Source organism: Dermacentor andersoni, chromosome 5, assembly GCF_023375885.2.
Source record: "Dermacentor andersoni chromosome 5, qqDerAnde1_hic_scaffold, whole genome shotgun sequence".
NCBI classification, from domain to species: domain Eukaryota; kingdom Metazoa; phylum Arthropoda; class Arachnida; order Ixodida; family Ixodidae; genus Dermacentor; species Dermacentor andersoni.
The window spans coordinates 74,582,333-74,598,198 of record NC_092818.1 but is presented as its reverse complement, the minus strand read 5'-3'; the positions used below and the strand labels follow the sequence as shown (position 1 = coordinate 74,598,198).

The following is a 15,866-nucleotide window of genomic DNA, read 5'->3' as shown; positions in this document are numbered from 1 at the left end:
CTATATACGCCTCCATTCATAGGTAACTTAGTTACTGATAGCTGGCAAGATGGCTGTAAAGTAGTGTGATCAGCCTTCTGAGCATGTGCCACATGTTTTTTTTTCTTTTTTTTTCAATAAATTTGGAAGCATAAAAGCGTTAAAATTTTCTGATATTCGACATTCAATTCAATAAACGGCTTTCTTTTTCTCAATTTGATTCAATATAAGATTCGAAATCTACTATCCAGTATTCCCACAACCCTAGTTATTTGCTTATTGCTGGGGTGCCCCCATGACAAAGTTATTGCATTTTGATTGCAGTGGCTGCCTACTATACTGCCGCACCAGTTTCCTTAACGGGCATAAGTTCACTCTAATAAAGCTTCTTTCAAAGGTCCTTCACTGCTGTCACCTCACAAGTAGTGGCATACTATGTACGACAATACAATTCACTTTTTAACAAAGTGACCAGCATTAAGGAGCAAACTACACATAAATGAGGAAGTGTTCCTGCAGTGCATCTCAATGTTACCCTAGAGAAAAAAGGGAAAGTAAAGCTTATGCAAAGTGTTACATTTAGATGCAATCTGTTTCAACACACATATCAAATGCTGCAGCAGTCACCTTGAGCAGAAGTGTGGATTCTCCAATTTCAGCATTCCAAAGTTCTACTCCCTGCCCAGCTTCCAGACAGAACAATTTGGACATGTTCTGAAAGCGTAAAGAAAAGGCAATGAAGTGGCTATGCAACGTATAACAATGTTTAAAAATGTGTACCAAGTACAAGCAGCATGTAGAGCTACCAGTAATCATAAAAATTCAAGAATAATACGAAGCCAAATTTATTAGAAGTCATCTTCTCAAACATGAGCAACAATACTGGGTCTGCCAAAAGAAAACAAAAGTTCTCGTAGAAACCATTCCCGATGATGAAATGATGATTGTCGATGAAGTTGGTGCCAGCTATCTGGAATCAAGAGAGCTATCTATCATTGTAATGCATCAAAATTTTAGAAAGCTAACGCTGACTTTGATAATCATCGGCAATGGTTTCTACTGAAAATGATTTGACAATCGTGACAACGTTCGCATTTATAGCACGGAAGACATTGCTCAAGTTCTTCACTCATGGGCACTGCACATTCCTTGTCAGGTTCACACTCCTTAGCTTCAGCATTCTTAGCAGCATAATGACGACGAGCTACTTCTGCATGAGGTTTCTTCTTTTCTATGTCAGCAGGACTACGTATGGTTTAGGTAGCATTCTTACATAAACCAAGACAAAAGCAAAGGAAAGAAAGATGTGTGAAACATCAGAGAATTTATGTCAGCAAAACCAAGTATGGGTTAGGCAGCATTCCTACATAAACCAAATCAAAAGAAAAGGAAGGAAAAGTGTGTGAAACATCAGAGAAGTAGGCTGGCATGATAGTGAGTGGTGCAAGTTCTGCCACAACTTTAATGGTCCTGTGTGCTGTAGAGATTACAATGAGACAACATCTGTGCAGGCTTTATGTCAGGATTAAATGTTGCCCTATGCAGAACACAGGTTGGCTCACTGGCACTATTTTGTGGGTCACTTGACACAATTCCATTCAGTACATGCTGATTTGATGTATCCTAGAGGCAAAGAAAGCTTCACTTTAGAACCGAGACTGATGCCACCTATCTCCGCTATGCCTGTTCTCCTTGCGACGTCATATGATAACACCCTCTCATATCCGTGGCACACACCTTCAGTTTTCTCCTATGCTTTCCCCCTTTCACTCTGCTTCTCGCATCCAATGAGAGGCTTTGCATGTGTGAGTAGGAGACAGAAAAATGAACAACCATGAAATCTCACAAATGCGCCATAGTAAGGTATCACTTTTATAAGTATCTACATGCAATACGATCAAACAACATTTAGGGCAGACTTGCATGGTGAGTTTAAGTACCCAAGCTGCATATGTTGGTGTCAATCAGGTGACACATGCAGCATGCATTCTACTAGTGACATTTAGCTGAAACACACACACACACACACACACACACACACACACACACACACACACACACACACACACACACACACACACACACACACACACACACACACACACACACACACACACACACACACACACACACACACACACACACAAAATGCTCAATAGGAGCATTTCCAAACTGATCACGAATAAGTCACCTTAAGAACAGTAGCAATTAACAACAAGAGGTCCCCGCGCTGCAGTTCCTAACTGTGGGACTCTACTGTATAACATGCATACAGTGCAGACCACTTATAACGTAATCAACTTTAGCGCGGGACCGGTTATAGCATGGGTTTTTTGATCATCTATATATCTCCCATAGAACTAAATGTATAGGCGGACCGTTTATTGCGTAGGCGCGCAAAGCAGAATACCGGTTATAGCACGGTTCCTTTAAGCGCGCGACCATGAAATCGGCGCGCGGAGCATGGCCTTTTCTCAGTGGCGTTGAGCATGGCCCGCCCAGCCGCACAGTTGCCGGTCGCGCAAATGCGAAAAAGGGGGAGTGTGGGCGTGCATGGAGACCAGCGGCAAGAAACGAAACAAAAAGGAGGAGCTTAGAACGACAGAAAGCTGAGCTAGTTGGTAAGAATTAATTATGCAAAAAAGAGGTGAGGCATGCAGACAGGACACAATAGTAGAGAAGTGGACAACTCGAACGCCGACTATCAACTGAAGGGAGCGCTGAGGCGAAAAAAAAGGAAGAAAACACAAAACTCATCTGCGCAAGCTCAGGAATGGTATCACCACATGTCAGTCGGGTACATGTGTCGGTCTACGTGAGAGATAACTGTTAAGGCACTTAATCTTTTCCTTATATAAAGTAATCGAAGGCTGACTCACGCACGCACTTCCACCGTTATAGATATGCCATGCCTCTACCATAAGATGCGAGTCTTCATTATTATGCCTGTACAATATTGTGCATTCATCTAACTCTGGCGTGCAGTTACAATCTTGGCAAACGGGGCAGTGTATCAATCAGAGGCTAATGAAACATAGAAGGTCGTTAACCAGTGGATCGCCTTCTAATCTTTCCCTACATTGCCAACATTGTAACTGCACACGCCAGAGCTAGATGAATGCGCGATATTGTTCAGGCATAAGAATGAAGATACGCGTCTTATGGTAGAGGCATGGCATATCTAAAACGGTGGAAGTGCGTGCGTGAGTCAGCCTTCGATTACTTTACATAAGGAAGAGATTAAGTGCCTTAACAGTTATCTCTCACGTAGACCGACACATGTACCCGAATGACACGTGGCGATACCATTCCTGAGCTTGCGCAGATGAGTTTTGTGTTTTCTTTCTTTTTTCGCCTCAGTGCTCCCTTCAGTTGATAGTCAGCGTTCGTGTTGTCCACTTTTCTACTCTTGTGTCCTGTCTGCACGCCTCACCTCTTTTTTGCATAAAAAGGAGGAGAAGGGCAGGAGACTTTAGAGGAAGGAGGGCGAGTGTTTTCGTCACTATAGCAGAGTCCAATCAGCGCGAAGTGCGGGGTAGAAACGATAGCGGCAACAGCACACTCCTTTTTTTTTTTCAGTCTCTTTGTTGCATTTGGTGTGTGCACGTCGTGATCTCGTCGTGTAGTAGTTGTTCTTTGTGCACATGTGTTGTCGGGCTTTTGTCAACATGGCATCGGTGGCGTCTTCAAGCGGAGCGAGAACGAGGCATGGCTTATCGCTGGAGATGAAGGAATGCGTTATAAGGGACATAGAAGGTGGGCTGAAGAAGGCGTCGGTGACGGCCCAATACGGCGTTTCCGACACAAGCGTGTCGACCATATACAAGAACAAGGACAAATTGCGGCAGCAACTGCAGCATGATTTGTCTTCCCTGTCACAGAAGAGAATACGTATGTCGAAGTACGAAGACGTGGACGCAGCGCTCTTCAGATGGTTCCGTGAAGTTAGGGCTCAGAGCATACTAGTGAGTGGCTCCATGCTACAACAAAAAGCAAAGTCCCTTGGTGCTCTTTTAGGCCACGACGACTTCAACCCACTTAATGAATGGATCCAGTGATTCAAGGATCGTCATGGCATCAGCTGCAAAGTGGTGTGCGGTGAAAGCGGTGATTTCAACGAGTCCATTGACATTTGGAAACCATGCTATCCATGTATATGGACAGAGACGTATACAATGCCGACGAAGCTGGCGTATTTTATAACCTTCTGCCCAACCGCATTCTTGCACTGAGAGGCGACGCCTGCTCTGGCCACAAGGCCTCAAAAGAGCACATAACTGTGTTGTTCTGCACTAACGTGGATGGAAGTGACAAGCGCCACCTATTTGTCATTGGAAAATCAGCAAGGCCAAGTTGCTTTAAAAAGTGAGAGTGCCTGCCAGTGAAATACAAGCCCAACAAAAAGGCGTGGATGACGCAAGACATGTTCACAAGCTGACTTTGCAAGTTCGATGAAGACATGGTGGCAGAGAAGTGACAGGTCATGCTCATTCTCGACAATTGCACAGCCACATCATCAAGCCAAAGTTGACTGCAGTCAAGTCAAAGTTTCTGCCTGGCAACACGACTGCAAAATGTCAGCCGCTCGACCAGAGTGTCATCACAACCATAAAGGCACTTTACAAAAAATGCACCAGCGAAAGAGTTTTGCTGAGCACGCAGCAGCAGCCTCTTGAAGTGAATTTAAGGGGCGTGACTGACATCATTGCTGCTTCGTGGTGGCAGGTAAAGGCCACTACAATAAGCAAGTGCTTCAACAAAGCAGGCTTCGTGTGCAATGCAGAGGCACTTGACGCTGATGAGCCGAGCGACAATGTTGCCGATGAGATGGTCAACACCGACAACATGTGGTCCGGCCTCGTTGAAAGCAAGTTTGTTTCCGCCACAGACACCTCCCAAGAATATGTCGATGCCGGTGAGTCAGAGCTTCCTGTCTGCGAGGAAGCAAGCAAGGATGATGCGATCGTCACAGCGGTGCGCGGTAGCATGGAGCTTGCAACCAAAGACGAGTCGGATGACGGTGTTGACCCGACGCCAGACCCAGATGTCCCGTGCAAAGACGTTTTGGAATACCTCAGCAAAGTGAAGATGTACTGCGCGAAGAACAGTTTGAGTGAGAAAGCGCTTCAGTGTTTAAGCCTTGTAGAGGACGAAATTGTTCGAAGCGCTGTTAAAAAAAATCTCCAGACGAAAATAACAGCGTTCTTCCGCTGATGCCGCACTTGTCAGGAAAACTTGGTTTCTGTGCAGTGTTGCAATTGTGTTGCATGTGTGTGTGAGTGAAATATGTGATAAATTGTGTTTGAAAGGTGGGTGGTCCGTTTAGCATAGGCAAAAGCCGAAAAAAGCATGCTTTGCTTATAACGCGGCATCGCTTATAGCTCGGATTTTTACAACTCCCACGATTTATGTTATAAGCAGTCTACACTGTATGTATATATATATATATTGTTGGGATCAAGGTGCCTTCCCGTGCCTTGTCCCACAGCTCGCACGTTGTGCTTAGCTCAATCTCCGAGAATTGCCACCGTAACGGCAACATGGCGGACACCACTAGCACGACGTAGCTAATTTCCTGCACAAACCGTGCTTCTCCCTCTCAGGGTCGAATCACCGTGGGAGCAAGTGCCACCAGGACACGCCCTGATTGGCCTCCCGAGTAACGGCCCCTGAGCGCCCTCTCCACACGAGCTCTCTTCTGCTGAGGGCTTTATCGCCACAGAAGATGCTCAAAGGCCAGCAACAATATGGTTACATGGGACCTTTGCTCCTGCAACTTCTCGTTCTCGCGCTTGGTGGACCACTACCCAGTTAGGCATAGCACAGCGGGCGTGCATATTCGGTCGGTCTTGTGGTGAACCTTTGCCCGTAAGCGCCATGACTGTCGCACAGTGCTACATATCGGGTGAATAAACCTGTGCTTGTTGGCGATCTGACTCTGGAGCCTTCTCTGCACTGTTCCACGCAGCAGGGCAGCAGTTCCGCAACCTCGGTCCACAGCCCTCCCGAGTTGTTGTCGGTCACCTCCAGGTCATCTTCAAGCTGCACAGGCACTTTGACAAGCCCTGCTTTTCGTCAGCAGTTGCTTGTGGTGGACGCCTTCAAGTTCCACCAAGCTCCTGTGAGCATTTCCGCTGCCTGATGAATATTCATTGCAGTTGGCTGCTTTAGGCGGAGGTTGATAATCAACCGCTGCACAAGGCACTTATGAAATTATGCTTTCACACTCTTTATAATGCCCTGGTCTAGGGGTTGACGCAAGGACATGTTGTTTGGTGGCAGAAACTCCAAGCGAACATGCGTAATGCGAACATTCACAATGTTAGCAGAGCAGTTGTCGACAACTGGTAAAATTCTTCGGTCATCCCTCCTCATTTGGTCGTCAAGTTTGATGAGCCACCCAGAAAGAGTTCTGTGGTAATCCAGGCTCGTTTGTTGGCGCAATAGTCATACGGTAACGACATGGCGTTTTTCATGCAGCGAGGCTTCGCGTACTGGCCGATGACGAGCAGTTTAATTTCCTTCGTGCCTGCTGCATTGCAGCAGAGCAAGACTGTCATGAAAAGATGCGACTTCTTCCCTCCTTTGCACTGCTGCCCTTTGAAGTGCATCGTCCGGTCTGGTAGGAACTGATAAAAACATGCAGTCTCACCTGCATTGAAAATATTGCCTTCAGAGTACAATCCAGCCACCTCTAGAAAACGATCATTGCACCAGGAATCTGCACCTTCTCTGCCAGCAGCCTTTTCCTCGCCCGAGACTTCCTGCCAAATTATTCCGTTCCTTTGGAGGAAACGAAAAAGCCAACCCACACTGGCATCAAACCCAGTTATTTCAAGTGCGTCTTGGAGCATTGGGCCAGACACTGGAAGGTTTTGCAGTCTAGCGTCTTTGAACCGCGCAAAGAGTGATCGAATGAAGAATGCTAGGCATAACGTTGAGACAGAAAGAGAGCGGTTTGGATCAGAGAGCAAATGGGTATCGCCGACATTCTAATTGACATTAAGTAAAAAAAAAAAAAAAGAGCTTGCCAGTTCACGTAATGCGCAGGTTAGATAACAGTTACACCATTAGGGATACAGAATGGGTACCAAGAGAAGGGAAGCACAGTCGAGGACGGCAGAACACTAGGTGGAGTGATGAAATTACGAAATTCGCGGGTGTTAGTTGGAATCGGTTGGCGCAAAACAGGGGTAATTGGAGATCGCAGGGAGAGACCTTCGTCCTGCAGTGGACATAAAATATGATGATGGTGATGATCTTTGAACCATGTGAGATCAGCTTGGTCCACATTTTGAAAGTTTCCCAGTCGCAGCCGTTTCCTCGTAGGAGCAAGTTGCGATTCCCGGTGAAGCTTGACAATCTTGTCTTGGTCTTTCAAAATGGTCGTGACGGTCGATGAGGCAATGCCACATTGTCTGCACACATTGATTTGCTTTTTCCCTGCATCGACTTCCTGCAATACATTGAATTTGTCCTGCAGCGAAAACTGCTTTCGCTCCTACTTGGCGCCGTCGCTAGCTGCATTCATCGTTCGATGTTATGCTAACATTGTCAAACCTTGCACTCGCGGTTTCTGTTTCATGCGACAGTTGCGGCACTGTTACTTTTAGCCTAAATCGTAATACTGATGTTCCTCGGTGATAAAGGCGGAGATTTTCAAAATATTTGTCAATTTGAGGAATTCGTTATTCGTTATTGTGGGGTTCGTAGTAACGAGATTTGACTGCTGGATATATATATATGTGTGTGTGTACATATATACACGATATCACTGTTTATTACACAAACAAAATGAAGAATTTCCTGGACAAATCAGCTATTGTTGCTTGCGTGCCATTGCTCATTGGCTTCTTATGATTTGATGAATAAAAACCAGGCACCTCGGTTTCCATATTTGTCGTTCATATACAGTGGAACCCCGGTTACACGTCCCCCGGTTTCGCGACGACCCGGGTGTTACGACGGATTAGCACAGTCCCGGCCAAGTCCCCATAGAAGCAATGCATTAAAAACCCCGGTTATCTGACGCAATTTTACGCCTGACCCACGTAACCAGCGTGACGATCTGTGTGACGACCCGTGACGACCCGCGTGACGACCCTCGCGAAGCGTGGGAAGTAATGGCGGATGAAAGAAAAGTGCCATGGGTCTCTTTCCTCGCTCCGTCTCTCCGCATGCTGAGCACTTGACACAGCTCGACCGATTTGCTCTGGCGCAGCTTCCTTCCCTGCCTTGTCTTATCATTCGTTTCTCTCTCCCCCACCACCAGCCGCCCGCGATGCTAGCTGTGCTAAAATAGTGCCTTTTCTTCTCTACAATCACTTTCTCCCTCTCTTCTCGGCAGCGTTGCTTCTCGTCACATTGGGGAAGCATTTCTCTCCTTCCAGTTTCCCAGCAGCAGATCGCCGACAAGGTAGCGCGGAGAGGCCTAGGTTTATCGCACGTGTTCTTCGCTGTAATCCTAGTGACCAGCGTTCAGCTGAGGTTTTGAGTTCTGTGGAGCAACACGACGCATGATGTCCCGAAAGCGGACAGTTCTGTCGCTCGTCAGTAAGCTGAATATTATTGAGGCTGAATATTATATATTATAAAGTGGCATGGAGCCACGAAAACCAGCATAGCCCAGGACCTTAAGATACCCGAATCTTCACTTAAGACAATCCTGGCAAACAAAGCAGCGATATTGCAGAATGCCAACAAGGTCGGGCTCAAGCGGAAAGCGGCAAAAGAAGGACAGCATGAGAAGTTAGAAAAAGTTCTTGTCAAGTGGCTGCATCAAGCACGGAGCTCTGCGATCAACGTTGACAGCACCATTCTAAAAGAAAAGGCGGACCTTGTGGCATTGTGTCTGGGCATTGAAAACTTTCAGGCATCGAATGGGTAGCTAGATTGCTTTAAAAAACAAAACAGGATTGTGTACAGCCGCTCCTGCGGAGAAAGCACTTCCGTGGACATTTCGACGGTGAACAAGTGGATGGAGTCGCTGAAAGAGATGATTGCTGCATACAAGCCTTGCGACGTCTTGAACGCCGATGAAAGCGGTATTTTTTAACATATAAAGCCCGAGCAAACCCTTGCGTTTAAAGGTGACAGCTGTCATGGTGGCAAGCGTAGTAAAGATCGTGTGACGGCACTATTCTGTGCTAACGAGGACAGTTCAGAGAGGCTGTCCGTGCTCGTTGTTGTAAAGTTTGCAAAGCCACAGTGCTTTAAGAACTTGAAGACGCTGCCGTGCAGCTACAACTTCAACAAAAAGGCGTGGATGACATCTTCGCTCCTCAGCAATTTTTTGCAGCAGCTGGATAACAAGATGAATGCTAAGGCAAGGAAAATATTGCTTTTCGTGGCCAACGCACCATGCCACCCACCTGATGTGTCCAGGCTGAGGAACAAAAGGTTGTTTTTTTTCCGCCCAACTGCACAAGCCGGCTGCAGCAGCTGGATGCCGGCATCATTAAGTGCATCAAGCAAGGGTACCGGAAGCAGTTAATGCAGAGTCGGCTGGTGGCTATGGAGCGCAGCGAGTTGGAAAAAAAAAGATCACTGTGCTCGACGCCATGCATTTTATTGCCGGTTCATGGAACGCAGTGTCGCAAAGTCCAATTGCTAACTCGTTCAAGCACTGTGGCTTTAAGTGAGAGACTGCCTCCTTTGCTGGGGACGCAACAACCTCAATGCCGCTCGAGGCCGAGGCAGGCTTTGTCGACGATGATTTCGAGGGTTTAAACCTCACCACGACCTTCGCCGAGTACGTGGAGGCCGACGACAACGTTGCGATCTGCGGTGAGATGTCACTGGATGACGCCATCGAGGAGGCTTTGCCTAGTGCTGACACCACTGCGACATCAGACGAGGACGACGCCACCGCCACAGATGCCGTACACACACCTACCCCGTTCGCAGAGGTGCTACGGCACATAGACGGCATCCGGAACTTTATCTGTTCACGCGACACCACAGAGGACCTCCGTTTGGACGTTACCCAACTCGAGCGAAAGCTCTTTGTTCACGGATCAAACAAGGTCCAAAAGAAACTTACCAACGTTTTTTTAACCTTTGTGCCGGCTGGTGGGAATCGCGGCAGTGGGCAGTAGAGTGCCGTAAAGGTTCGTTTGAATAAAGCATGATTGGTACCTGTACTGCAGCACTAATTATTATCGCATTTACTTTTTTTGGTAATTTAGGTTTCCAAGCACTGCAGAGTATCTTAGTAGTTTACACTGAAGTTTCTCGTAAATCCGTCGCGCGAAATAAGTAGTATTTTTATAGGCATATTTATGTTCGGATTTTACGACGCCCACATTTTACGCTTTTTCGTAGTCCTGAGAAAATCGTATATGTAATCAGGGTTCCATTGTATGTATGTATGTATGAATGATGTATGTATGTATGTATGTATATATATATATATATATATATACAGCAGAACCTCATTGACACATTTCCATTATGTGCGTTTTCCTGGCGCCAACGTTTGCAATCAAAAACACAAAAATATGACCTAATAGAGTTACGCTCATTTTCGATCGGTTCATACGTTCCCAGAAAACACAATTTTTCAGCACCAACGTTCAGTAAGTCAGCGAAATGCAATCATATGATACATCTTCTGGCGGCTAGATCCCATGTAAACAATAAAATGTGTGAGGCACGTGCGTTGGAGAACAGTATATAGTTGCCCACTGTGGCAGCTTCACCACAATACTTGCACGCCCGTGTCACGTGAAAATGCCAGAACACACTCAGTTTCTCATTTCAGAGCCAGCAAATCATCTTTGGGGCTGTCACAAGTGGCATTCACAGCTGTCACTGCCGATCCTATTGCGATAAGCATCTTTGTCTATCTATTTCACAGCGCGTGGTGCCGTCAGAAGCGTAGTGCATGCTTTTAATAGGCGATAACCAAAACGCGCAGCCGTTCCCTGCTGCAGACTGCGATCGTACACATTTTTCAGCTGCTAGATCCCATGTGAACAAGGAAAGGCGCGAGGCACGCACGATCGGCAACAGTATATAGCCGCCTGCCTCACGTGAGAATGACGGCGTGCACAGTTTCTTATTCTGGTACCAGCAAATCTCTACCCCGGTCGTCGCACGCAGCATTCACAGCTATCGCCACTAAACCTATTGCGATAAGCCTTTTCACCTATCTGTGTTACAGCACATGGTGTGTAGTGCCATAGATAGCATGCTGCACACTTTTAGTAGGCGATAATCCAAACACGCCGCCATTCCCTGCTCCAGGCGGCGCGATATGGCCATCGTGTTTCGCTTCGGCGGCATATGGCATTGCCCACCAGCTCGATTTCTTTTTGGTTTCCCGTCGCACTCTTAAAACACCATGCAACCATGCTGGCGGCACCACCATGGTGGTGCCGCCAGAGCACCACCAGCTCGACCGGCGTTGGCATCTCGTGCCGCAACGATCCACGCGACACTTCACATTACGTAGACGTGAACTACAGTTGAGTGTCACATTTTTTAGTTACTTCAGATCATACATTTTCCCAGTTAGTACAGATATTCTTGCGTTTTTTTCCAAAACGTAGATGTGAACTACAGCTGAGTGTCAAATTTATTTTGGTTACTTCAGATCATACATTTTCCTGGTTAGTGCGGGTTTTCTCGCGTTTTTTTCCAATACGTATGAACGAGGTTCTACTGTACATATAGTAAAGGAGAGAACACATACAACACCTGTTCACAGGGCCAGCTGTTCTATTCTCTGCTTTGTTGTCTTTTCTCTTTGCCTGCACCTTCAGTCCAAGGACATGTGCGTGCGCGCGCACACACACACGCACACACACACACACACATATATAAAGAGAGAGAGAAAGAAAGCTGAGAGAAGAGCGGGCTGGAAAAGCTCGGGCCCTTGCCCCCCTTGGGAAAATGAAAGCTCTACGCTATGCCCACGTGATGTCAGGAAATGAAAACAGCCACATAAAATTAGAAAGCAAACAAACATAGCTGCATTCGTGCAGCTTGGCAAAGGTGATGGTATTACAAGAATCGCAGGAAGCCACTCACCTCCAGCTTGACATAGAGGCTGCAGGAGAGCAGGTTTCGCACTAGAACTGTTGGCTGGAGCTCAATGCTGAACAAAGGCATGGTCGAAACCTTGCCAATGCTGTCGTCATACTTCACAGGCTCTGTCTTTCCCGATACCTGAAAAAATGCAACAAAAAACAAAAGACATTTAAATATTCAAAAATGGCAACAGCTACCTGGCAAGTGCCCCAAACATGCATTTAAGACCAGTGAATGTATGTGTTTAACCACGAATAGTCACAGGTGCTAGGGGAAGAACGTTTAGTCTCGGGCAAATACATGGTGGGTGGGACGCATAAGAACGAGCTGCAGCTTCATGGAGCATGGCTGACACTCTGCCTAGTAAATCTGTCTAAGCTGTTGATGATGACACCCACACTGCTGCAATCTATTGCAAATAACTGTATAGCTGAGCAGCATCCACTGTGTGCTGTGAAACTCCAAACAAAAGTGCCCACAAAGATGTTTAAAATTGTCAACAAAGCACTGTTGTAAATGAAAAACCAACTCATTTTTAAGAAATCGGGAGAACACACTGGAAAGTCCAAATTACCAAGTGCAGAAAAAGAAGCATGCACGCATCCTCAGTTCAACAGCATACATCCCTACACAGTGCGGGGAGGGGAGGTTTGGGTGGGAGCGAACCAGACAACAAAAATATGCAAGCATCACGAAAAATAGCACAAAACGAGTTGTTTTAAGCTTCCTATACAAACACCAATATGGATGTGTGCTACTCCTACAGCTCCCCACAGAAAACAAGTTACCAATGGAGCATATAATGAGTGCCTAATCACTGCCCAAAGGCATAATTTGTCCAAAAATCTGAAAACAAGGCACTTTTAAATTCGGGCAGTTCAAAGCTTATGTGATTTTAAGTTCAATCCAAAGTGCTGTAGCTTAAGCATTCTGTGGCCTTCATCCCATTTTTCGGTAACAGTTCCTAATTCGCCTCCCCCATTTGGGTAAAATAAACCCACCTGCCTAATTATTCAAATTTGGGAACCGAAACTCCACAATGACAGGAAAAGGCATGAAGATAGGCTCTAGCTGGCCACTGAGCTAGCAAATGCGCTGAAAGCACACTTCCTAGCTCCCGCATTTTACTATGCTAATTGCTGTGCCTGCTACTCACAGGATGCATCATTCACAAAAGAATTTCTCTGAGCTAGATTTGGTTTTCACCATTCCATAACTCATCCGTATGCATTATCATCATCATCAGCTTGTTTATCTTCAGTGCAGGATGAAGGACTCTCATCACCTGGTGTCATCAATATCAGCGATACTGTGCGTCATCCCATCGCTCCCAAGTGTCCTGATCAATCAATCCCCTGCCAACCTTGCATGTGTTTCTCTTCCCTTAGAACTCAGTTTTTCTTTAACAAACCACCAGCTAATCTGCTGTATGCATTAAAGCCTGCCCAACTCAATCTATACTATTGTGTCAGCTACCCGCATTTGCTTTTTCAGTCTTTTCTACCATCTTTCTGCCACTGTAACACTGCTTACATTTATGTAAAAGAACTTGTTCTCTTCTGTCTTTGATGGGCATTGCAGTATACTGTTGTGGTCAACGCTGTGGGGCTTCCAAACGAATGGCTCCATGGACATTCTGTACCTGAAGAAAGGCAAAGACAAAAAAAAAGGAGTTAGTACTTTTATCAGTGGGGTTGTCCTAATGATGCATGAACATATTGACAAGTTGCACCCTTTAAACTTCCACATATTCTTTATGACTGCTCTGCAGCCCCAGCCATCGTTTCTTCGCTTATTGGTTCAGCAGACATTTCATGCTACATAGGGGCGAATTCTTTGTCCTCACTTTCTCCCGCTTCAGACTTCCTCAGCAATTCATAGATTCTCTGACCTGTCAAAGTTTGGATAGACCTGGCAAGCTAGTTTGCCATGGCTGCCCTGCCAAGACAGAGTGAGAGAGGCACAAGATATGCGCTTTACCTACTGTCAGAAGTTTCTAGTTTTATATGTTTAGATGACCTCTTCATAGATGGCACAACTGATAAGAATGGCCATTTCTGCAAAAGTGAGTGGCGGGGGTGTGGAGGAGTCGATGCGCGAAGGTCAGTCCTCGAGTTTTCTCGAGAGTGGCAGTCAAAGGGTAAACAAACTCTATCCATTTTACATGTTGGCTTTCCTTATGATAACGAGTCAAGAGGTGACATGGCCAGAACATCCAGAACTCGCACAATCTGCAAGTAGCAGAGTGTTCAACTTCCATGTGATGTCACGGGATGCGCGGACGGTCTACGCCACTTGGCAAAAATGCAGCTGCAGTGGCGAATCCGCTGCTCTGACTTTATCTGTTTTGGCTTGGTACTGCCGTCTGTCAGGCACCACAGCAAAGGGGGGTGATGGCGTATGCAACGACACCACTCCCCTGGTTGCGTGGCGGGAGATATGAATTTCAAAAAAGGTATTCAGACCCTTCAGATGCAATTTTCTCGTAAACTAAGCCTTGTCTTTTCTCGGCACGAAACAAGTGCTGTCAGGTTTTTGGAATGGTATTTAAGCAGTCCACATCGACTTAGTATTAGCCTTTAGTGTCCCTTTAAGAGCACGCAACTGTCCAATAATACCTCGTGTGCTTCCTCGTGGTATCAATACCACCAAATGACATAGTTGTGTTCCAAGGTGTCCAAAGCATCCTTTCTACCAAAAAGAGAGCTTTCACATGTGAGAAGACAATGTGAATGTAGAACAGGTTTGGTGCTGATACTGTGAAAATGTAACAGATCTCATGTCAGGGACGTGAATATGTCGCTTAAATGTTTGAAAACAAGGATTTTGCACTTAGCTCTGCTCTGTTCTTGCTCAAATTTCATGCAACGATCACATTTTATAATCTATATGTCATTCAGTGTAACACTTGGCGCCTTTAATTGCCTGGTTTTTAAAAAAAATGATTGAATGTTGCTTTCGTTTATGGCGCTGCAAGCTGCTGCTGCCGCGACGGCGCTAGCATAAACGTGTCGCCACCTGCCAGCGGCTGCAGAATGTAGCCGTTCGGGGAGGACTGTTGCGTGCAGCCCACTTCCCTGAAACATGTTACTAGAAAGCCATGTGGACTACACACTATAAGCAGGCTGCATATGTTTGAGCCTACTGGTTATACAGCATCCCCGATTATGAACTTGCAGGCTTCACTGAATGTCACTCATTATAAGGGCCTGATGAAGCACCACAGAAACCACAATATGTACTACAGGATGGTGGTCACACTCACTGCAAGCACAAAAGCCACAAAGGCTGCTTGCTGCTCATTAAATGAACCACAAGGGCAAGTAGATAACAGATCTTGTGCATAGTATAACTTAGCCTGCACATCCTATATGTTTTCAGTGCATGAAGATATGCATGCATGCCCGGACTTGCATTAGTGATTATCTACCGATTTACTAAAAGAGAAACTGAAGAAAAGGGTCAGAAAACTGCAAAGAACAGCACTGTCACACATACTGGAATGCAGCCCTATCAGCTTTTATGAAAGCAGGTTTTCAGCAAACATCAGACAAACACACATTACGCACCAATATGAAAGGGAACAGATGATCTAACTTCAAATAACATTCCTGCAGACATGCTAGTTCAAACTTCCGTTTCCAATACTATATGCAACACAGTTCTTGTAATGAAGAATCTGCCTCATGGCTATTTTCCTATTTCAATGCAAGAATGAGAAAAATTATGCGTGTTCACTGAATGTAAACCTGGCATTCTCCTTCACATTCGTGCATCCTTTACAGTACTGCTCTGAAAAAAAAAAAAAAAAAAAAAAAAAAAAGTGGGCTTGTCTGTTCTAATGAACTATGAGA

The 15,866-nt window shown here is 45.8% G+C and overlaps 1 protein-coding gene across 5 annotated transcripts in view; it reads right to left on the bottom strand.

Moving 5' to 3' along the window:
- Vps13 (vacuolar protein sorting 13C) overlaps positions 1-15,866 on the bottom strand; it is a 226,901-nt gene that overhangs the window by 75,095 nt on the left and 135,940 nt on the right. For all 5 annotated transcript variants that reach the window (XM_055070805.2, XM_055070801.2, XM_055070803.2 and 2 more), the window contains 3 exons: positions 13,546-13,654; positions 12,013-12,150; positions 607-693 (listed from right to left, as the gene is read on the bottom strand). In XM_055070805.2, the coding sequence (XP_054926780.1) occupies positions 607-693; positions 12,013-12,150; positions 13,546-13,654 (334 nt within the window). The remainder of the gene's footprint in view (positions 1-606; positions 694-12,012; positions 12,151-13,545; positions 13,655-15,866) is intronic.